This window comes from Pecten maximus, chromosome 6 (assembly GCF_902652985.1).
Source record: "Pecten maximus chromosome 6, xPecMax1.1, whole genome shotgun sequence".
Lineage (NCBI taxonomy): Eukaryota > Metazoa > Mollusca > Bivalvia > Pectinida > Pectinidae > Pecten > Pecten maximus.
In genome coordinates, this window is record NC_047020.1 from 30,186,889 (window position 1) to 30,212,845 (window position 25,957).

Here is a 25,957-nt window from a genome sequence, read left to right on the forward strand (position 1 = left end):
ACGGAAAAATTATCAATATTTATAAGGTTTCGAATATTGAAGTTTGATGAAGACCTTGTAAAAGTTTTATGATCGACAGCATTTCCTCATTTGTTTGTATTTTATACGTGGTCGATGCTTGTTGATAATTGTGTAGTGGTTCTCTTATTTCCATCCTAGTTCACATCTTGATGTGACTTTACCCGGATTTATATATTTTTGTTAATATTTTGCCTTCATTTTACAGCGTTAAAATTACGGTTTCGTTATGTCTGTATTCACTGTTGTATTCTATTTGTGATAGAAAACAATTTTTGAAGCATCTTCTATTTCTACAAGTCTCCTTGTTCAATGAAATCAATTAAAGAAACGAAATCGTGCTTATTAGCTGACATTTCATATGTGAAAATTAAGCTATTCAAATCCTGATTCTATTAGTAATGTTAATTTAATTTCCAGTTTTTACAACGTATTAGGGCCCTATATGTATTTTTTCTATAGGTTTCATTTCACGTTCACTTCTGGAACCTGCGATCACATCACTTCAAATTGTACACACATTAATTAGACGATAGCGTCTGTAGAAAATGATATATTGATATTCAATTCTAAACTGAAACTAAAATATTAACAATGAGAAGTCAATATAAACAGATATATGTATGTTTATATTTTACAACAATAAACGCTCCCACTTCCAAAAAGAAAGTTTGGTAGACTAATCTCTGAGTACAATGAGTCTGTATGGCGGTAGCCTGTCCTTAGTCCATATGACATGTTAGAATTTAAATTGCTGAGAGAAGGTGTCGAATTAATCTCCATCATATTTCGAGGCGTAAGTAGGTCACTTCAATTGCACTGCGCATGTCATTTTAACGCTTCCTCTTTAAATAATACATATTTGTCCAAAGGCAAATTGTATATATACATATGTGCCTAGACACTTACAGCCTACTAAAAGTGCGCATAGACAGCGGTATCAGACGGTGATGCCCCAGGTAGCACTTAGCTTACCGACTTCACTGGAACTAGGAAATTAGCTGAAATATTACAGCTCTGTATGGAACCACTAGAAGCATTCATCAACTTAGAATCTTATAGAGTTTGTCGTACATAGACGTGCAAAGTATTGGTATACTTAAAAGATTTTCTCTCGTAAACAAACTTAACGAAACACTTGTTTATGTATACTGTCATTTACCAGATACAAATTCATTCCTGAACAGGCTTTCGCAGCACCCGCTCATTTGATTATCCTGACGTCTCGGCGACTATCTCCCTCCCCACATTAGTGTTCGGCGAGAATTGGGCTACTGTGTCACATTGCATGTTTTGAAAACGACATGCCGAACATTCATAACAGACGGGTTTACTCTGTATCCCAAAACACATGTATGTGGGGCATTTAAGATATCAATTATCTCGAATATCACTAATGAAAACATACCTATTTATATACGTAAACGCGGCCCGGACAGATAGTGAATACAGATGCTTTGAACGCTGACCCGATTGATTGAAGGTAAGTATATCAAATACAATTTCGGAGAAGACAGATATACACTATCTAGAACATGAATGTTCATTGTGGACGGTATTTCACTCATCAAGGGCCACACTACTGAATATAGTCACATATTGAAAAATGGAAAGTGGAATTACATTTTCCTGAACAAGACTTGTCAACTGTCAAGCACACAGGACCACATATGTTACAGACACGGAGACAACCATTGATTTCTGACACAGGCTGTCTCCGACATAAAAACCCGACTCGGTGATTTCGCGGCTTTTGTTATCTGTGAAGACATCCGAACTTCCGGAGCATTAACTTTGCGTGCCTCTCGTTATCAGTAGGTTTTTTTAGCTGTTGTCACCACAGCTATCTATTGCCCATCTTCTGTATTTGCATACGCTGACATTGTACCAGAACTCGACATCAGCTCATGTCGGTGCTATCACTGTCTATTGAGTTTTTTACAGTATGATACATTATCTTAGTTTAACCCCTGTTTAGGATCAGAGGTAATTGATGTCGCATTCATTCCTCAGCGACGCCTGTATACATTAATAAAAAATCTCATCAAAACATTGCAAGAAAATATTGAAAAATTAATCAATTCATTATTTTATAAATAAATTCATTCACATATATGTAATATTTTTCAATTTATTCATTTATCAATAAATTCATCAATTTATTCCTAAACTCATAAGTTTATTAATTAAGATATATCAAAAACCGTTCGATGAATTGTTTCTTGGGATTGAAAACGGGAAGAATCAATATTTGGACGATCACCTAACGTTTTAGTATATTTTAATATTTAGATGCAAGAAGTTCAGTTTTCGACTCATTCAAATAATATTCCATTGCCTTAGAGGTCTGAACATTAAGCACGGCATCGCCTTGAAGGCAGAAACATATTCATCCTTGGACAAGCTCTTCGGTTACGGCTTTCGCCAATCAAAACGTCTTCGGCATCAAAGAACCAATATTGACTGTCTCTTACAATATACAGGGGGTAACGTCTAAATAAAGCAAGGAAGTTAAATCTGAGATTACTAATGTTGTTTTAGTCTTCCAGAAATTGTTTCCACAGTCGCATAATATCACTATTCACGACAATTTGTATATGAAGCAACCACTGTTCTAACCGTCTTCGTCAAACAACCATGATTCCCTTTCTGTTTCTGTGTAATTATCACAAATTTATCCCGTCACCTCCCCCCGGTACTGGTGGACAGCTCCAATAGAAGCTAATTGTGTTACAGATGTAGAAATGCAAGGATAATCTACGTTCAGTACCTCGACGTCCGCTTATCCGGGAGAGAAATCGAATATACGATCTAAAAACTCCTTGGAGGTTTGTATATGTGTAATACTGTTTTCAATTTACCGGGCACTTGTACCAGACGACGTCAAACATACGACTATCTAAAACAAGTTTACAACGTGTAATGTTTGTAGAAGACTTTCTACGTTGTAGATATAAAACTCGTACTTCCAGTTTAAATCCAACTATGTGTGACCATAAGCTAGTAATATTGTTTCAAGATTTCAGAAAAGTAAATATATAAGATATAACCTGTCAGTGTGTATTTTGTATGCTTATAGATATATTAAATGGATATTCATTATTCCAAACACCCTTCTTCCAATTTTATGAGAAATTGGTCAATTTACTATTGATAACACAAGAATATTGGTCCACATGCCAAGAAACTTGATTTGAAATCGATCTAAGAGCTGCAATGGATGCCATTTATCGACACAGATGATTACCAAACACCATCATCTAAACATCTTTGCCTTACTTATTTTTAGAATGAATTGTACATTTAACGAAATGAATACACAAAAGAAGCTACTAAGAAATGTATCATTTATATGGGAAACTATATAAGGTCTGGTCAAATATTTTGTAATTAGGCATCTGGTAAATTTTGAAGCATTAATATTGAATTAAATCCTAAATGATAGCATATATAATGACGATGATCTACTTGTTGAGAGGAAACTGTTCATAACGATATCCATCAGAATAGATCAAGTTTCATTCTCATACACAGCATGCATTTTGACTGAAAAACAACTGTTTGATGCCAAACAATTTACTCGGATAAAACCAAGGGCGACGAAACATAACTAGAAAAAAAGTTTGGTATGTGAGGAAACGCTGCCCTTGTTTGAATGGATTTTTATTGAACTTATTCCGACGGGAACAATTGTTAAAGCTATTGATGTGATCGGTGTTTGTTTGATCTTTTAACATGCAAATACTTGACACGAATTACACATTAGAAGTCGGGTTGACTCGCAAATGGACCCCAACCCACTTAGGTAAATAAAAAGGACCTTTGAACATTCATCCTAAACACAGATTGAAACAAATGCCTTCGTAAAATATTTTCTAAACTAGAGTTTCCATTGGTTTGTGTGCACCAGCGTTTAAATGTGTACTTTGCATGCTTTGAAAACAATGTTAATAGCGGCAATGGCTACAACTGTAGTCATCACAAAAGCATATCATTAAACTTATAGAATACATATTGTAGAATAAATTGTATGTGATCAATTCGACTTAGGTCCTAGTATCTTTTTGACCAGTAACATGATGGTGATATATCTACAGAAATAGCATTACGTTTTCGATATGTCATTGTAGGGACACTTTACTGTAGATAGGTTGTAAGAATTGTACCTGCTGTCCCCAGTGCGGGATTAGTAAGAGGCGAGCAAATCAAGTACCTCTTTTTCCTAATGTTCCCCATTGAAACTGCCTCCATATATTAGTTGTACGTTCGATCCTTTGATGAAGGCTTTGGGCCCAATCGCCTGACCGAGACATAGCAAGGTAGTTTCAACGCCTGCCAAATGATCAGCAATTTTTAGGGTAGTACGACTTGTTAGCTGTTAGTCAAGTATACTTCAGTGAGATAGCGCTATAATGTTGGCATAAGTTCTGCGCTATGACAAGGAGACAAACACGATACTACTGCAACATCCCAGAACACACATACACACACTCACCAGACGTATTAGGATGCTAATGGTTTGTCTCTTTTTGTAGCGATGTATTTTTCATATGATGTCTTGTCTCTGTTAGGATATGTCGATTTCGATAAATGATATCCTTTTCGTAGAATAAATATCGCTTTCCATATATACATATCGTAAGGATATTCCTCGACAAACTCGAAGGCGACAGGCGAGCTATCTGATTTGCTCCAGACAGATAAAATGACTACTCACTAGGACAATGCATGCTCATTGAAAATAACAGCGCCATTACACCAAATAAAAGTCGACGTATTCGTCGTCATATTGCCGTGATATAACAGTTATGTCTCATTCAGTCAATTTCCATCATTTGCATACTGATGTTACAAGATCTCTGATGTTGTCATGGCATTTTAGGGTTGCAGATAAGACATTGGAAAGCGGAATGTGTTTGTTGTCGAGGCTGTGTGGATCAGTACACTGTTATATTATATTATTATTATTATATTATATCTAGCAGCCTATTCACGACATTTGACCGTATCCCTAGCCTTGAACGATTCGGATCTAATATATCCCGAATTATCTACTCTTTCTCTAACTCGGAACAGGTTCCCAATTTGAGAATTACCTGTTTTTCTCTAGATGTGATAATTGCCAATTACGTTACATCATTAAAGGGGGAAAAACAATGGAAGAGAACATATCCACACCACTGTATCTGGATCTATTATGTTTCTGTTGTAATCTGCCTCGCGAGCCTTAGAGGGCTCTATGATGTTGACAACGTTTTTGTTCTTACTATCTGAGCTCTTCTCATTGTGTGTTAAAGTAGTTCAATAGCGTCATAAACACAGCTTCGCAGACATCAGAACTTCGTAATAAGGTTTTGGAATCCGCAATATCTGATTGATATCAGAGTCGTATTGGGCGTGTCATCCGATATACATCTTGTCTCCCACTAAAACTGTTATCACTCGTGGAATGTCAATTTTTATTAAATTTTGTAAAAAGAATACCAGTGTTCAAATTGAAATTGAAACTGAAGATTACTAAATTCCGTTTCATATTTTTAAGCTTTGCTTTCCATGATGTTCAATCTAATTTTTCTTCGGAAGTTTTAATTTCATTTGAGAAATAAGAAGAAAGATGTTCCGAATATAATATAAAAGATGTTCAATCCTCATATCAGCAGCTATACGGCTTCATCAGTGGTAACCATGGCAACAGTTCACAAACTGTCATCATTCTTCCTGTTTGCGATTATCATGTGATGGCGTCGTTGACATGACGGCGTGTTGGACAGATAGGCCACTGTCCCATAATCCTCCCTACAGAATTCCTTGTCGTTATTAAAGAAGTTTGCTGCACGTAAAATTAAGATTAATTCGTTTCCGTGAAATTAATGTTCTCTTGACAACGTACATGTCACCTGCACCCTTTGCCACTAGAGGGAAGTATTGCAGCATTGTTGTATTTCTCTACACCAAAAAAAAGTTTTAACGCGTTTAATTTTTTTTTTTAGCTGAAACTGTATTTCTTGCGTCTAAATTATGCGTGTGGTGTTGACCTTTGACACAATGTCGGTAACTTTTAAGCACGGAACATTTTTATGTAACATTTTTCACTTCCTATCATAGCTTTTACAACATAAAAGAAAATATCTTAAGGTCAGTAAACTAAGTGGTTAACAATCCATCCTCATCGAGTGGTTACCCTTTTTAAATATTATCAGACTTCAAATCTATCGATGTTTAAGCCTAATATGTGTCTTGTCATGTCAGATCTAGACGGGTTTCCGGAGATCAAACATTTCATTAACCTGATAACGTCATTACCTCCCGATAGAGCTATGTCACCCGGAGGTGATGACGACTTAGTGCCTATATGCTTTGTTTCCGTGTATAGATATCCCCATCGGGACTGATTTGTAATGAAAGTGGTAATATGCAGGTTGTCTTTCGAGCATGACAGCATCTTAGAATAGCTACATGTATGAACAATAGGCCAACTATTTGAATATTGGATAACGTCTTGTCGCCGCTGGACGGTCAAATAAATTTCCTGGGGGTCGATAGAGTGCATTGACGACATTGACGCAACCTGTTCCCCGATCGGGCTTGAAAAGGTACGATAGTCAAACCTCTTCAAGTACTCTGGGTTCCTCCCTCACGAAGACCTCTGCTTGCTACTATCATGGACAAGAAGCGAACTGGGTTTAATTTAATTTGATGTGCTTCACGATTTTTGTAAATGGAATGAAGCTAACAAATATACAGGTTATCTAATCTAGTATATAGTAATACACAGTTCCGTGTTTTCTGATGCTATACAATCTCAAGTAATTAAAACATGCCTAACAATTATGGAAATAATTGAAATTTCCCGAATGCTAAGAAAAACGTAAGTTTAGCTTAATATCAAAGGCTAAATTTAGAAAATCAAAGATAAACTCAAAGATACTTACAAACGGGAGACAAGACCAGATGTTTCAAGAGGTTAAGTATCCTCTGCTTAGATCATGCCCGCAATAGTCGTGTTACCGTTAACATATAAGTACATGGCACTTAAGATCGTCGAAGGAAACCTCTCCACCCTTAACAAAACAAGAATTTTACTAGAAAATCAGCGAAACGAATTCTTGATAATTGTCAAACGGTATCTAAGTGTATTTTCACTTTTTTTTCTTCATTGGATCTTTTTGTGTCAACTCAATACATTTTTATATCAAGCATCAAAACTGAACACATTGCATTAAATCATATTTTCTTCCACAATGCCGTAGCTCTCACTTTAACTGGGAATATAAAGAAAAATTTCACTGACATCCTGTCACTCATATCTGGTTTCCTTTTGGGTATTCATACTTGTTAAAAGCATGGGAGTCATTTGGAATTTAAAACAGAACATAAGTGACAGCTAATTCTCGTTACAAAGTCTCTAGTGTCGATTTGATAAAATCAGACTGAATCACGACAAACATAATTACCAGATTTTCTTGAATATGTCGCCAGTAAATTAGGCGCCGCAGCTTCGAAAATAGAACATTTCCCAATATGTTATCGAGATTCAAATCACATTTTTTTCCGTGAGATGGAGTTTTTTTTTAAATCACACGAGAAGTGTAACCAAGGATTGAGACAAATGTCAACGAGCGATCTGGGATGAACATGGTGACACAATACAAAACAATCCAAATAATTCACAATGAAAAACACTAAAAATACCAAATGATTTTTGTCCTCCTGAAAATTATTCGGAAATAAAAAAAAAATGTGCTATTCAAAAGGTAACATGTATTGCTTCATTTTTATCGACACATCAAATATTGAACTTTGACTGTCACATTAAATAACCATCCTTGGTAGCACACACTCGCATTATGTTTCTAGTTGTGTCTGTTATGTGCTGTTTCTCAGGTACTTTGATAAAATTGCATTTTTCGTATAAAAAAAAAAGAGAAAATTCTAATACCTATTCAAAATCCTTTGCAACTACATACGTAAAACCATGAAATGCTTTAACCTAAATTGGGATACTTATGATTTAAGTATTAAACGCTTGCACTTCCGAAACGTCTGGGTTTGTTAGCCTGTTGCTTTTTCAAGGATCCCTGTGTGAACTAATGCTTTGTTCATTTTTCTCCTTGTTTATTGATTATTAGAAATAAATTGTCTATGTTTATTCATTTATTGTTTTCTACATATTGGTATTCTCTTTTTTATAAGAAAAGTAATGAATAACTTTCTTCCGGGGTTAAACAAAATCATATTTAGTCGGAATGGATTAAGATGCGTCTAATTCTCTTGAACTTAGCCCAATCAAGTGAAATAACAATTAATAACGTTTTGATATCAAAATGGGTATGCAGACAGGCATTTATGTAAATCACTTTTACAGTACAAGTAGTGAGACAAATCGTTCGTAAATAAACACAATTTATTTTACAATAATTTCATCACAGGGTTTCAACTTACAATAATCACATTTGTTGGATGGAAGAGTGTGAAGGTCTACTGTTTTTGGAAATCGGGGTAACGGGAAAGTCACGTGGTCGGGTAGCTGACCCCTAACCTTTCCACGTCACATCATTAAAAGAGCATGTTGCACAAACTACAATTGTTGACAACAGCCTACAGATGATTATGACTCATCACTAGATTTGTTGGCGTTATCAAATTAAAAAATCTCTGAAAAATCATAAGAAATGTCTTTCGCACAAAGCAACAGAAATTTCGTAGCATACAAATAATAACTGTGTAAAAAAAAGTCTAAATATGTCTTTGACAAATGAGTAAGAAAGCTGTACAGGTTTGATGAGTGATGTCGTTATATTCCATTTATGATTTCCTTGGTCTAACATAAAAATGTTTTAATTATACCCAGGAGGAGGTTCAATTATCTCGTTTGGATGCAACAAAAATATAATAAAATAGCAGAATGTCAAAATAGGTGATAAGTGAAATATCTTAATGTGATCCTAGAAGTAGAATGTTATTCCAGAAGTAGAGGAAGCAAATGCAATCAATAGTGTACAGATAAGAGAAAGTGTTACTTTCTGTATGCAACTGTCATTTTTATCATTTACAACAAAAATCAAATTACATCATTAAAATCAGATGTTTCAGTAACTGTTCAGCTCTCTGTTAAATAAATTCGGAAGAATGCATTTTGTTTATGTTTCCATACGGTATACATTTGGTCCCAGTTGTTTTAAAGCTTGTGCTTAATTATCTGAATTGTTAAAATATCATGTTCAAGTCCCGTCCCAAAAATAAGCGGGTAGGAAGGGACTGAACAGTGCTATAGAGATTTGTAAAGTTGATACCAGTAGTAGTCGTACTAGTCAAAATGATAATGAGAAATGTTACGGGAAACCACATGAAAAAGATGGAACCAATCCTTACCGGTACATCCGCCTCAGAACTCTTTCGTATTGTCAAAAACGTTTCGTCAGATTTAAAAACTCTTACAATAGGTGATGTGTTTACTGTAGGAAAAAGAGAAACTTAAGCTACAGACAAAATTTATTCTTAATACATTTGTTCAAAGTAGGAAAGTCAGATGGTGGTGAGTGTTTCCGGTACACTGTGATACATATGCCTCGGCGGTGTTATACTATTACTCTACAAAATAATAGCTGTATGCAATGCAATAATGCAATTTAAATCCTAGTAGAATTTCTTTAACACTGTCGTAACTTATTTATTTTGGTAATTTAAGTCATCATAGCAGCTAGGTTTATGTGGCAATAAGAAGTTGTCCCCGGCTACTGATGTCATTCAATGTTCAATTGAACACAAATTGCTACACATGGACACGTTATGATGACACTCCCCCGGGTCACATCATAATGATAACGGGCTTACCAGTCTTTAGAGCAACGCATATTTGTTCTCAGTTTTGCTAACGCTCAACAAGATGGAGTAAATTAGCATTGTCGTGTCGTGTTTTATTAATTCGAAATAGTCAGGGAGTCGAGTTGAACGAAAATATTTCTTTGTTAAATGGGCAGCAAACTTACTCTTTCTGCTGTTGTGTTTCTCTGTAGAGGGCTCAGCCTTCTTCTTTCCAACAGCGATGTCAGCCACTGGCTGTTAACATAAAACCTATACTAGCTTGGAATAATAAACTAGACTAAGCTGCGTAATATGTTCAATTGCAAACAAAACTCTTGAACTATGAACACTTAGAGGAAAACTGAAAAATAAGTAGTTCATTGATATAAGAAGTCGTCATGAAAACGATAGTACATAAAAGGATGTTTAAGTACTATGCTACCAGTTAATTACTGTTGTAATCACTTCAGAGCTTGGCAAATACACGGGAAGTCCATCAGGCTAAAACCCTCTGGAGTATGAAGTCTTCCCTGCTTATCCTTGGGTGGATATACGTTAAGTGTCATTTAATACATTCCAACAAATTCGTTCTTAAGCTTCATTGTAACTTTAGATCTTAAATACGCCTAAATGCATTTCTGCTAGATTCATTTCTCGTTTCACGCGAGTTTGTGGTTTCCTCTATGAGTATATTGAAATGAATTATGTAACAAGTACGAAATGTCATTATTAAGATTAATTATATGTTTTACGTGATGGGTTCAGTCTAGTGCGTACTGACGGACGATAGATGCTTTATGTCGAATCCCCATTAACGTATAAAACGGTTACGGTGCCGGCACCGATAAACTTTACGGAAATTGACAACAATTAGTTAAAAGGGCAATAAAATAATCACTAACAACAGTAAATAGGTTTTATACTAGGAACGCTTTTATTTATGATCATTTCCACTCAGTGAGGAGTCAGCACACTCGTAAAGCCCGACACATCGTCCTGTAACATTCGAGATTCGGATTGATGGACTTTACGAGTTTTTTACTATTATTAACTGATATATCGGAGTATGAAGACCTACTCTCAGATCCACAAAACTTTTTATATATCGGAATATGAAGACCTACTCTCAGATCCACAAAACGTTTTATATATCGGAATATGAAGACCTACTCTCAGATCCACAAAACTTCTGATATATCGGAGTATAAACTACTCTCAGATCCACAAAACTTTTTATATATCGGAATATGAAGTCCTACTCTCAGATCGACAAAACGTTTTATATATCGGAATATGAAGACCTACTCTCAGATCGACAAAACTTCTGATATATCGGAATATGAAGTCCTACTCTCAGATCGACAAAACTTCTGATATATCGGAGTATGAAGACCTACTCTCAGATCGACAAAACTTCTGATATATCGGAGAATAAAGACCTACTCTCAGATCGACAAAACTTCTGATATATCGGAATATGAAGACCTACTCTCAGATTCACAAAATGTTAAACTCGTCCAACTACGCTTTTCTGTCAAGGGGCTTGCCATTCCATATTCTATGACATATTGGAGTCTGAAAAACTTACTCTCAGATCCCACAAAACTTTTATTTCATCAAACATATTTTTTGAGCTTGTGTTATTTGTATGTGAAATTAAATTTGTGTTATTTATATGCGAAATTAAATCAAGCATTCATCAAACCGAATAAAATAGACACGTTTCTGTTAATAAATTATTTATGATATTATATAATCGACTTTGGTTATCTGACTGCAAGATGACTCCATTCTGGAAAATTACTCTACAGCAAAAACATTTCGCAATAATCATAATTATGATTTGTGTTATTCCTTTGACATTGATAGCTATGCAACCAAGTAAACACGTTTCCCATTAAATTTACAAGCTGTCTATTGACTATATGGTAAAGTATTTCTTGTCGAAATAAAATATGCGTCTTCCAAAAAATAAATTTGATCTAATTACAAATGGAATTCTTTGAAATTAAATGATGCCCGAACTGATTTTCACTTCAAATTGCTGCCCACGCCTTATGACATTTGATTACATTGCAGGTGACTGTAACTGGTCTCTATGGTGGACATATGACGGCATATCCGGTAAGTCAATCTCAATTTTCTCTGTGAAGTCTATCATAATTATTCCCTTTATGTGTCTGTAGTTGCATGTGCTAAGGCGGACAGCATTAATAATGATTACTTAATTCCTCAATAGATATATCGGTCGAGCGATTACCATCTTGGGGACTTAAAAAAATCACTGTCTGATGGACGTTTGAACTTTATTACGGAGATGATAATTAACGTTAAGTTTATAGGCAGGGTATACCACGTGTTACAATATGTCGCACTTTCTACATTTACTGCGACTAAGGGACTTCCAGGAAAAGCATTCATCCGTCACATACTTAAATCATTTTTTATAATTTAATCAAGTTCTAGCATAGGACTAAGACAATGACGTAATCAATCCGAAATAGGAAGGTGTCGCACTTAGTGAGTAATGTGGAATATACTAACTCTCCACAAAGTGTTCGCATACATATGCATATACTAACGCAGCAACACCTGTTAACATTGCGTAATTGGTCAAAGCGCAAAATCAATATTTTAAGTTATAGTATTCTTAATCTTAATTTGCAAAATAATACTGTTGATCATCTATCACCTGAACAAAAAGTGCACGATTAAATTGATTATTCTTCAATAAAATGTTTATTTTTAATACTGAGATTGGCTTAATGCTTTAAAATATATTATTAATAGCCGCTAGAAAAGAATGGCGGCGTCAGCTATCATAGAAAAGCTTGATTTAGCCGTGTTAATTATTGCATTGTAGCTTATAATTATAGCTCATTGTGAAACGTTGTATTCCTTATCAATTATCATTGTTATACTTATACAATATCTATAGTTTTAGAGAATCTATTTTGTGAGATATACCTGATATTATACCATGTAACTCAAATGTCAATCTAGACGTGTTATGACCACATGAATGTTAAACAAATAATTGACATTCCTTCAATAATGATTGATAACTTTTAATCACATATTACTTTAGGTTAATTTGGCTTTTAATAATAACCAACGACAATAGATAGATGCATTTTGTATATACATCATGTACATGTATATAGCTTTTAACAAACCTTGAAGATTAAAACGATAGATAAGTAAAAACATCCGCAATAGCATCGCAAATGCAGGTAGTTAGCTAAAAGAGGAGTGCCAATTTGGGCCTTTCTGCGGCCAATCAGTGCTAAGGCTAATAACTTTCAGTTTTCATTGTTCGGACTGATACTTATATTATTATTATAATATTGGAGTAAAAAGGATTTTTTTAAGTTTCTGTTAAAAAAGGGTCACAGGTTGAGAAAAATAAGTCGACAAATTAAAAAAAAAGTTAAAGTAGTTCACAGTGACCTAGTTTTACGTCTTGCCAGTTTTAGTGGCAAACACTTTGGAAAATGACTAAGACACTTCCATAAATCAACCTGTAGAAACTTTTCAACAGTAATCCTGCCCCGCTTTGGGGTCGAAATCTATATTTTGCAAATTGCTTACCCTTCAGAGCCCTGGTGTTCTAATGACGGGGCCCCAAATGGGGTCACCTAGTTCATTTTCAGATTAAATTAACTTCATTCGTGATATTACAAGTCAAACTTTAATCAAACAAGGTAACAATGATCCCTTTCGGTTGAAGCTTAGAGCATATACCCGGTCAGCTGGTTTAGTCCGACCCCAGGGCCTGGAACTAGCATTTTACACCCTGTAATTTTTGACCCCTGAAATTTCTATGGCTCAGAAAAAATCTGATGTTTTGAATAACAAACCATATGCAGCTAACCTTAAAGCATCTTCCAGCACACTATTAGCCTTATCACTGATTGGTCTCAGAAAGGCCCAAACTTGTACCCTCGTTTAACTATTTAATTTTATTGTAAATACAGAAATCAATATTTGATTGTCCTACATTATACATTAGCTTTTCACGATGGAAATTGATTGCATAGATACATACATATATATATATAACAGTGGATGCCGTCATGTTCTTTAAGAGTGAAAATATTACAGGTCACAGAATAAAACCCCTGGGACATTTATTGTTGTCATCTTAATATACAATAAAAACAAAATCCATCTACTTAATCGCAACAAACTCATAAATTCATTGCTTAGAAACTTAGAATAGTATGAAGACAACACTGATTTCAATTGACGTAGTCCAATTCTACCGTAGCTCCATTTAGAACACACGCGTGTTTGCTTGTCGTTGCCTCTGCGCTACTGATTGTGATGGAGATTGGCACGTCATCACTCTTCTCAGCACGTGCCAACTCCCGCCATTGCCAATATCTGTCCCACGTGTATAGCACCTGCCTTACAAGCTCCTCAACGACAACATGTGATATTAAGCGTTTGCGTGATGGGGTATAAAACATGCACATAAATTCATCAGCTTGTTGTTTATATCTCCCTAAAGACTAATTCGTTATATTCGTCTAATTATTCTGGTCAACGTAAGACTTTCAGTGTTAGAGAAATTGTATATTTAGAATCTAATTGACTTTTATGGTACCGAGGCTTTGTTTGCAACGACTTGCTATGAAAGAGAACATGAAAGTACAAGCAAGTATGGGTGGGTTCTTCAGTGCTTATCAAATTGGGGGACAGTGATCTCTATGCAATAATTTGTTAGATAACATTGTCTTTGTAAATTTCGCTAGATTAGTGTACAACAGGTTGTTGCGAGGACGCTGAACCTCTAAAAAATAAATAATGAACAGCGTACTAACTGCATGGCAGAGTTGTAACCCTTTCCTCAAATAGTTATTACAAGTACTGCCATTGATATGGATTATATGTCCTTGAAAAGGTCATGTGATGATGGCCAATGTAGAGTGTTAGCTTATAAAGGGTATAAATAAGTATACGACAGTTTACACAAAAACGGGGTAGTCCTTCCGCCACCAGTTATACAAAGCGTTTATTATGTTTTAGTTTCTATATTAACTGGTTGACGTAAACCACAGTCACCTATGTAACAAACAGGAACAGCATGGTTACATTATCAAGCTATAGGAAATATTGATACCAAAATTTAAAAAGTCTCAAAGTAGTTTCAAGGCTCTGCTTTTGAAAACTCCAGCAAACATCCAGCTACTCACCTCAGTTAACCTTAGTAATTCGTCGGGAAATTCAATGATATCATCAACTCTATATAACACTATCTAACATCACACGCATTCTTATTTAAAACTAGGAACTTTAGAAGAGCACTAAAGCTTTGCATGCAGCCTTTGTCTGTGTTTCAGTCCTTTCCTGATTGGGAGACGCTATTTAATAGATATTGTGACACATAGTCTCAGGCCAGTCATTCCTCAGGATAGTCCAAGTGATACCGACGAAAGTTCCTGAACAAACTAAAAAAAAAACCTATACCCGCATGTATCTAAATTTACACAGCAAATTTGTAGTTTTTATCCTCCGTGTACCTAGATATCAGTTTGGTTGTTTTTTATCCTCTATGCTCTACTAACATAGCTATACGATAAGGAAGCCATCGTGTTATTCTTGTATATTTTTTTTAAATGTTCAGGAAAATCAGTGTTTAATCAATCACAGTTACTATCTCATTAGTCATTTGATGTTTATATTCTACCAAGTTGGGTTTATCAGAAAATTATATTAATGTGGACTGCAGTTGAATTCACTTAAGTTGGGCAAGTTTGTATGAAAAGGATACCAAATTGAACCTGTATGCCATATGACATAGCTATCCTAAGACACTTTTGTAATAAAACTATTGTGACGTCACAGATAATTTAAGACGTCACCATAAATAAATAACATGGTACGATTGTTTCTGTAGATAATAATACCCTCCCAGTAGAAATATACATTTATTTGAAAGAGTTCAATGGTATTCTCGTAGATATAGGTTACATTTGTATGTGGTAAATACAATCTAACATTCGTTGCTATGTCATCTTGAATTAATCAATCGGTTTTTTCAAATAAATTGATGAGCTACTCAAAGGCGAGTGGCTTGCAAAATTATTGAACAAATTTACAAAATCCCATAAAATCCTCCCTTAATTGACCAAAGTGCAAAAACATCTTACACAATCTTCCTCGTATCTTTGGTTGATATAAAGTGTAGTAACACTTTATTGCTAGCTTTATTTAATTAGAGAGTAATTTCTTTGCGGCACGTATAATATTGGAACAAACAAGCACTGTACTTTATTTAACAGCTATCGACATAACAACACTATACAGAGATTAGATAACTATAGATGTCATTAAGGTGTGGATAAAACATATCAAGTACTTTTTAAAACCTTATTATAATATTGATAAACACAGGGACACACCACATGATGACCGTTGTAACACTTTCTAAGAAAACACCAGTGTGTTAATTGAGGGTTGAGGAACGAATGCGCAAAGTAGACAATTTAGGAATACCATGCGAATTCGGTGATTTTCTTTCGTGTCCTTTGCTTGGCGTTACACAAACGACACAATTTGCTGCGTCTCTATCATCACTGTGTATCTTGCATTAGCTGAAGTGATAAAGTTGGAGCGGGCGTCTTTGTTGATGGTAAGATTTCATAGATTTCCCCTATAAAATATTGTTCTTGCAAGTTAATACTATTTGCATGTATATATAAGAGTTCCACCTTTACTATGTATTAACGATAGAGCCTTGCATGATTACGATTCAAATGTCGTTTTGACGAAAAAATGTATGGCCTAATGCAATCGAAATGTCACTATAGCTTGATAATGTAACCATGCTGTGTCATACGATCTGTGTCAAAATTAATTAGTCTGTGCTTTTTATTGACGGAAGACATTGTATATAACAATAATATTATCAGAAGCAAGTTTGAAGCCTATCTGCGGTGCTTTAGCTGAGATATTGTCGAAACAATCAAAAAGCCGGTGTACGGCATATTACCTCACTGACAGATATTTGGTGTACGGCCTACTGCAGTTTAGGTATACGGCATATTGCAAGGTTCATTAATTAAACAAAAATATAACCACGTTTTTCTCTCACAACATCGGTGTATAATGCCATGAAAATGAAAAACACGCAATTTCCAAGTGTGAATTTAGAGATTAACAATACCAATATACTGGTTTACGCATGCGACACTGAACGTTGGCGTTTCCTATTTTGTATCCTTATTACCAAACTTGCAACTTTTCATTTTTCACTTTCAAATACTTTATTTTTCAAATGGATTTATCCCTTGACATTTCTCTGTTCTATATTCTTCAAATAAGTTTTAAAAGTGAGATCCATCGAATGCTTGTTGAGAAATAGTAATGGCTGTGAAACCGAAAATGGGTACCTGCATACCATTTTGTAATTCCAAACAGTCGCGATATAAAGCTAGCACAAATATGGATCAAGAACCTTCATGTTAAAATGGAATATTGTCGCCTGTTGATTCCAACAATATCAACTTTTCTTTGTAAAAAAAATCTTTGTAAAACAATTCTTTGTTTTCGCTATTTCTTAGAAACTTCTAGAGGGAATGCTTTACGTGAAGATTCAGGAAGTATAGATTTCACTGAACTTCCATAGTTGTGCACACACAATTATTATTACTCAAGATGGTCAGTTGGTATTCGTCTTAAATTTATGTTTCTGTTCAACAATTAAGGGTAAAAGGACAGCCTCTGATACTTTTAGTAGTGTATTTTAGATATCAATGTACTGAATACCAGTTACCTTGGTCAGACGAAAATATATACCGGTATGTTGAACGATTGTCCGAAATCGAAAGTGGTCATATGGTATTAAGATTTATAAACATTCATAAACGAGTGAGATAAATTGTTACATATTCAAAGAATGTGGTTATTGCAATTTGATTAAAATACAGATCACCATTACATACAACGTGAGGCAGTGGTGTATCATGATGAACGTAAAATCCCTTATTTAGACCCCACAATTGTACCTCTCCGGCCGGGGTCGTAGTAGTAGTCCTAGTATATATCGCCTAAGAAACTATTATGGCCGTATATTATCGTACAGATGTATCAAGGAACTACATCTCTATTGAAGAAACCGTCACCCTAGCTCATCCTTAAAAAAGGAAAAATGCCGATGAATAGCTTTTTGTTATTTTCACGGAAATTAATTCGAATTGGCCACTTTCCCTAATTACCGAGCCAGAAAACGGTATTTTTCGGCATTTTGATACTGACGACGTTTTATTTTGGTATGTTAATTTTTGGCGATCTCATGCCAGACACTAAATCAACTAGAATATGACCACAGCCGAAATATCCCAAAGTACGGTAATCACTTTGAATTACTATGATATGGAACGGGGTTACAAAAAGTTGGCATATCCGGCAACACCAGCATAATGTTATCATAGACCGCTGGATCTACAAAGATTTTTTCGGTGTGAAATTCTGATGACACGATTGATTGGTGTATAACTTTAGGACCGTAATTGACATTTTATTATATCGCCATGTTCGTCCACAATGTGCTGTATTATTTCCCGAAATATCGGCTTCTGTCCTGAACAATACATACAAATAAAACTCCTCATCATATTGCATAATTATCTGGAATGAGAAAGAAATAACAAGTTTGATAATTCTGCAAAATGCCGTACAGTATTTTAACAATTTGCCGTACACCGGCTTTTTGATTGTTTTGACAATATCTCAGCTAAAACACTGCAGATAGGCTTCAAACTTGCGTCTGATAATATTATTGTTATATACAATGTCTTCCGTCAATAAAAACCCCAAACTAATTGATTTTGACACAGATTGTATGACACAACATGATCACCAGTGACATTTCGATTGCATTAGGCGATACATTTTTTCGTCAAAACGACATTTGAATCGTAATCAAGGCTCTATCGTTAATACATAGTAAAGGTGAAACTCTTATATATATACACACAAATAGTATTAACTTGCAAGAACAATATTTTATAGGGGAAATCTTTGAAATCTTACCATCAACAAAGACGCCCGCTTCAACTTTATCGCTTCAGCTAATGCAATATCCGGTGGCGATGCATTGGAGATGATACACAGTGATCATCACTTTTTGAAAATATTTCTACCTTTTGTCTTTTCTGATGCCTTACCTGGCAACATCGTGATTTCTCAGCTAGTGCGGAACGTCTGTTGAAGCGAGGGAGAATTTAGACCCCTGAACGAAACACACGTTTAACAAACAAGTTAATAAACTTGGAACATTACATGTATTATTCATTTGTGATCAGTTTGGATACGTTGATAGCATGGAATGGACCGGTTGTCACGTGTCCCTGGAATTCAATTACAATGAGTAGGCACTTTAAGAGGGCACTCAGTGACCCCTAATCTTTGGAAACCGTCATAGTTACCCCTAAAAAATTCCACTGAAAACACTGTTACAACAGGATTGTCATACGTCATCACGGACAGACAATTAACCAAATCAATAGAACTCTTTAATTTACAATACCAATAAAAAGCGTCTCAATGAATAAGTGTCTAAAACGCAGATAACAACATTGATGCGATAACTGAACATAAAACATATATCAAATGTTTATGGAGTGCAAACGCCGTCATATCAATTCAATAACTAAATAACATCAATTTTCTGTGAGAGAAGCTTGCCCAACCAAGAAGACGAGTGTATACACCTTGTCTGTGTGCCTATCAGACGGTCCCTCACAACCAGTTATTAGATCAAGTGAATTACAACACGTTATTCGATCAAGCCTGCTGGTGATCCTGGTCTTTGAATGACCCTGTTAACCTTTGACACCATCCTTAGGAATCTATCGACCGATCGTTCCGGGTACTCTTCCCGACCTAGTCGAACATGCAGGTCCCTTATATACAGCATTTGTAGCGTAATCATTTGTCAACACCACAAAAAACTCCTGCACTACAAAGTTTGAGTGTACAATGTACATGTTTGTTAGTACTGTATTAAAGTAATCCTGTAGTCCCTTATTTACAATACATACATATATATATATAATATACTCCTGTAGTTTCTTCTTTACAATCGTTGATATAAGCCAAACACATGGCAATATCACTTTAAATTACGGTATGGTCCTTATAGTGGATATAAATACATCATGCGGTTACTTCGTCCTTCTAGAAATCTCAAATAATATACATGTAGCATAAAATCTTGTTATCAACAAGAGTTGTAAATTGCGAGGCAGTGCCATCCAATTTATATAAATTTAGCCGTTGAAATGTACTACATATAATTTAATTTTGTATGAAACACGCATTTTCATTGGCTGAAATAATTTTGTTATACCTCCATAACACAATTTTTGACGTTGCGAAATGTAACGTCATTTTTGATTGGCTGATGACGTTGCGTAATAATTTATCACAGAAAAGAGTTCGCCAAAGAAAGTGAAATATCTTGGTGTGTATAAGACGAAATTAGATTATAAGAATTAACATTAATTATTTTTTCTGTTATACAGTCATAACATAAACAAATGGAGTGTACTCTCTTCATAAACCGCTTCGCGGTTTATTTAGAGTACACTCCAGTTTTTTCTGTTATGACTGTATAACAGAAAAAATAATTGATGTTAATCCTTAAATAAATACATGAGTGAGTTGCTATGTCACATGTAATTTAAATTCCATATGACATAGACAGGAGTGTTGGATTCTGTTTATCAAATAACCCATATCTATGAGAATGTAAGTAAAAACGATCAAGTTAATTTCTATATAAGACGTATTTCGTCTCGGAAGGTATGAGATCTCTACAGAGACAATCTTGCGACATCTATTTTCGTGACGTCATAACGTATATGTGACGTCACAATAATGTTATCACACATGTGTCTTAGGTTATGACTTGGAAGTAATGCATGGTAAAATCTTTTTGATAAGTTGAGAGCAATGATGTGCAGACGTTGAAATTTTTCACGCAGAAATTGAAATAACAAATGTTGCCCATTACAAGGGACTAAAATAGTAATTAACGATAGCAGATTTCACACGACATGTATGTTATAATAGAAGACAATATCAGTTTGCTATCAATAAAACGACCTCTGTGCCGTAGTTGTATCCATGCCCATGGCACGTCATGTACTTCCCACGTACAACTTGTAATTGACTTTCTAGTTATTTTGTTCCCGCTGGTGATTTGCTGTTCTTAACAGCTCTTTGTTTATCGACTATATTTGATTCTAAATTGCGGAAGAACTTGGATATGCGGTAATGAAATTTTAACACCTGCCTATATAAAAGTAGTCCATTAAATTTGTTATCATTAATTTATACACAATTACGAGTCTAGTATGTGAGGAACGATGTCGTTTAAGTGTCACAAACATATCACCCACTTAATTTCCAAGAAATTTATCACGTCTTGCTGAACGCTCGCTCGTTATATGTGCAGGAACTTCCACAAAGTGTTACTGATGTATTATTCGGTGCATATTTGGTTTTGAATTTCATAATTCCTCAGTAAAAATATCAATATATAAAGATTATAGTTTTGACAAAATATGCACATCTAAAGATTACTCTGTAGTTGAGACTGACAGCTTGAATAAGTAAGACATCATGTCATATGAAACTCACTATCCGCCTTGGATTTATTGCCGGGTTCTATGTATTTTTTTTGCGTGGTGTCTCTCTGGTTAAAAGAGTTAAAGTTCTGTTATTGTATTGTGCTCTGACTTTCTTGTTGTGTACGATGTTGTTTACGCTATTATAGAGTTCATATTGACCCTGTATGCTCATCTTGCGGTTTGTTATGTTGTCCTTGGGTATTATAACCAAGTTCTAAGGCCATAGACTGAAATGTTACAAAATAGTATTTACGTTTCCGTTATAGTAGATTAATCAGTAAAACTACCAAAATCAAACGATTTCATCCTATGGAAGCAAATTGTTATTATATGTAAATAGAAAAAATACCCAGTTACAGCATATCTCCATTATACAGTCCTTCTACAGTGGTGGAAAGCAGTAATGACGTGACGCCAAATTCAAATAAAATCCGGTAGTTTTTGACAGACGTTTGTACTGATTTCCAAAAAAAAACACGAAAAAAAAAAAAAAAAAAAACGATCCTGTTACTGTTAGATACTTGTTTTACAACTGGGTACAGATATGTTTTTAAAATTGTCAAAACCCAAGAAACCTTACAGAATGTTAGAATTTTAGACATTTCATATTATTGATTATGTTTTGGAACACGGGTACGCTAAATCATATATCAGGATGCATCATGGAATTCTTTGATTAGATGCGTGTTGTATAAACGCTGTAAAATGAATCCCAATGCTTACATTCGATAAAGTCATAAAACGCACAGGGAGATTGCGCGAAAACTTTATTTTGCGGACGAATTATCAACAAAGAGAAAGTACTGTAAATCACTTGGACTTCGAGAATATTTTCTTACGCTGATATACCACTTAAGACAATTTCCTGAATACATTATTTCTTGAAAGCTGATCTAGAAATTACATTAAATTCGTGAATAAAGGTTTCAATATCGGTAAACGATAGCTTTATATTGGTCGCCATTTTGTTTATGACAATCACGTGACTATCCTATAAAGTCATGTGATTCAGTCATGTGATACATACCTGATAAGGCTCTACAAGACAGCTCAAATACTATTACGTAAAAAAAAATACGAAACAAATGTGATGCTTCTTTTTATTTGGTTAGTCTTGATCATGCGATATGTTTTGAAAGGAGTTTCGAAAGAAAATGTGAGCTTACAACTTTGACATCGGACGGCAGCCATTCAAAATTATTGTTTTCGTACGACTAACCGCGACTAATTTGAATTCTTTATGGATTATCTTCGCGTTTTAATGCAAAAAAAAAATCCCACGCGACAAATTAGCGACTTCCAGTAAGTACGACAAGTTTACTCTTTCACAAATTGAGACCAGTATGACTAACCACTGACGAAATGAGAGCACACTCCGTCAAGCTTTCGCTATCTTTATTACCTTTGTATTGTGACCTTTTAGATAAAATCCCATACCATCGTCAATATCGTTAAATCCTTTTATCGTATCTATCATTGTTCAAGCATTGTACCTCGTTAACGATTGTCATTAGGCCTTGTCATTAAATAAAATCTTTTCCCCTGTAAAGACCTACTTAATGTCAACTAAAGCATCAAAATGAAGAGGCGATGATCAATCCGGAAGCTGTACATGTGTCGTTTGAATCAAATGCATTTTATTTGCAGATATGTAGGTTCACAGCATGGAATGATTTAGATGGAATTGATTTCTGAGGTATAAATTAAAGTCTTACCAACTATTTATTAACTTGCTGTTGTCCTGTGGTGTTATACGTAATTGTATAACTCTCTATATAAATATTTTTTCGGCTGTTTCCCAAAAAATAATTTCAAAAATCGTAACAAGCTGATCAACAGACAAACCTATTTACCGGTCAATTGCCTGTTCTCTGGCTTAGAACATCCGAACGCGCCCAAACTTCAAATGATGGAGCGTCTTTCTTGTTATTTTTGGTTATTCAGGTTACCACGCAGTCGTTATATGTTTTTAATGAATGTCAATACGCGGCCTCGAGAAATCGTTCGTCATATTGTTCCTAGCACCTCGGGGAAATAGTTTTGACTTGTTGGCTAATAAGGCATGAAGCGACGATAGACTGTACCACAACCTTGGATAGGTTATAGCAGTGTTCGCCCGGAAGCTTCTGACAACGCTTTATACAGATGTACATGGTACATCAAAACTAGCTTCATCATATTTTAGTTCACAGTTCAGTATAAAACTTGTGCATGGTGTACAAATTGAGGGAACTTGTCCTCGTCAACTCATGATATTATCTTTAAAGGGACATTTCGTCGTTGAAATGAGTTTATGCTATAGAAATACGTCCTTAAAAATTAAAGTTCGAAAATAAATCGCTGCCAACGACTGTTAATGCGAGTATGCGCAGACAAGTTTACAAACAAAAACGAAAATGACGGACGCAGCTCCCTGAGTTGATTGTCACTGAAAATGGAATCAACGAACAATTGAGGACACGACAAGATAGCTAACATCATAAAAGTCTATAGATATCAACAACTTGATGGAAAGAGGGGAGAGAGAGCGACAAAGGCCGCGTCGGTCGATTCGAACGAGGAATTCGCATTGCTTGTGAAGGATACTCGACAGCCTGATAAGTTCATTATGAAATTACGCTAGAAGTTACACTACTCGAACAATGCTAGAGGGTTTGAATATTTGAAGGGGATATATAATACCTAAACTGTTGGTACACATTATTGTCATCATGTTTAGACTGATAAATACTGTCATTATTGTCTAAATCTTTCTGCCCTGAAATCAGGGTGGATCCTGCGCAGTGTAAAATAGGTTTCAGTTTGTAAAGGTCGGTTTGAGTGAGAGCCAGAAAAATCCAGAGACATTTAGCTAGCTGAGGAGGAAGACATTCCTGATATGGTATACCATGAAGGTCTTTGTGGCGGTTTTTATGTCAACCCCACTAAGGCTAGCATAGGTTCTTGTATGTTTTTATCTACATTTTGATATTGATTGTAGTTGCCATTATTGTATGGGTGCAACTACTTTGCAATCATAAAAATGATTTCATGTTAGAAGCCACTAGGTGGCTTTCTCAGTAATAAATTTAAATGTCACCGTGGTGGGTGGCCATTTCAATGTCATATACTAGTTGGGAGTTATTCTTGATATATGTGGAGGGGACTAAATGATTTACATGTATATTGTGTATTTGTTCATCATTGGTACAAATATGCCTCACGTGTTTGTCTACACGGCACGTGTTTGTGGTTCACATATGTATGCGACATTGTCCACGAGTAAGTTCGCTTTTTTGTGTTATTATATTTTAAATGATTTTGAAGGAAAGGCTACATTTGGGGTTTATCATAACAACAAAACGATACACCTACATAACTCTTCTGTGATCTGATTTAGGTTGTCTGTGATGTCACGTGCTATTTAGATGAAGAGGCGGAGGTGTGATAGAATATTAAAGTGCGGATGCACAGTGGCACAGTTTTGCGGATTTTCTGTACAAATATGTTATATTTATTCCGTCACATTTAATCAACAACTATGACTGTAAGCTTCAATTTGAAACTCACTCCTGTCGTTCGAAAGGAAGAATGTCACTTTAATTTTTTCCTATACTGTTTTTGCTTCTATATTTGATGGAATATAAACTGTTCATACAGAAGTGTATTGGTAACCTACTTCTGGTTAGCCCGCTAAAACAGCTTGAATAAAATGAGCTATCAAGTGAACATTATTTAACTATAAAACGCGGGAAATTACACCACATGTAGCTATAACGTTCCTGTCGTACACCTCAGGTGATCTTATGTAAAGTACAATGTCAAAGTGACGCAAAAGTCGTTCAGTGAGAAGTCTTGTGTCGCCGTTCAATAACGTTAGCTCGTTATGGCCTGGTTGCATTTGAACGTTATTGCTCTCCGTAGCCTTCATTATGTTTTTATTTTTTGCTAGCTATTTATGGTAACGTTGTCTAGAGAGGTGTTTTTGATTAGTAATCACGGAAATATTCTAAAACTTGACGTCATTTACGGGCGTGCTTATGTTCTTATTACAAGTTATGATATTTTACCAGCTTATATAATGAAATATTTGTTTAACGTTAATAAACGTATTTAGAGTGGTTGTCTCCCCTCTCATGAGCCTCATCAGAACTGCATGTGTTATCACTAATCAAATGGCCTCCAGAGCCTAGACAAGATGATAAAATATTCACGTGGAAATTTACTTACACCTGACCTGGTCATCAGCACGTGTAATAAAGTACTCCAGATAACGATCAACAGCTTCCACACCGCGATGTTTCCTCGTGAGAAAACTGTCGTTGTTTTCAAAGGACATTCAGGAAATGACGACTTTCATGAAGTATTTGCCACAAATCAGCATCGTCATCCGACTTGAAATACTATTTCTTTTCACACTCCACACTCTATCGCAAACGTTGTGAATTTCAATTACAAATCCAAATTATTTGATAAAATCACTGTGCTCCTTTTATTCACCAAAGCAGACAAAG

The 25,957-nt window shown here is 35.2% G+C and overlaps 1 protein-coding gene across 1 annotated transcript in view; it reads left to right on the forward strand.

The window, feature by feature from the left end:
* The window catches only part of LOC117330137 (putative carbonic anhydrase-like protein 1), a 70,504-nt gene that overhangs the window by 35,289 nt on the left and 9,258 nt on the right, over positions 1–25,957 (forward strand). The window contains exon 2 of the mRNA XM_033888356.1: positions 11,902–11,946. Coding sequence (XP_033744247.1) covers positions 11,902–11,946 — 45 coding nt within the window. The remainder of the gene's footprint in view (positions 1–11,901; positions 11,947–25,957) is intronic.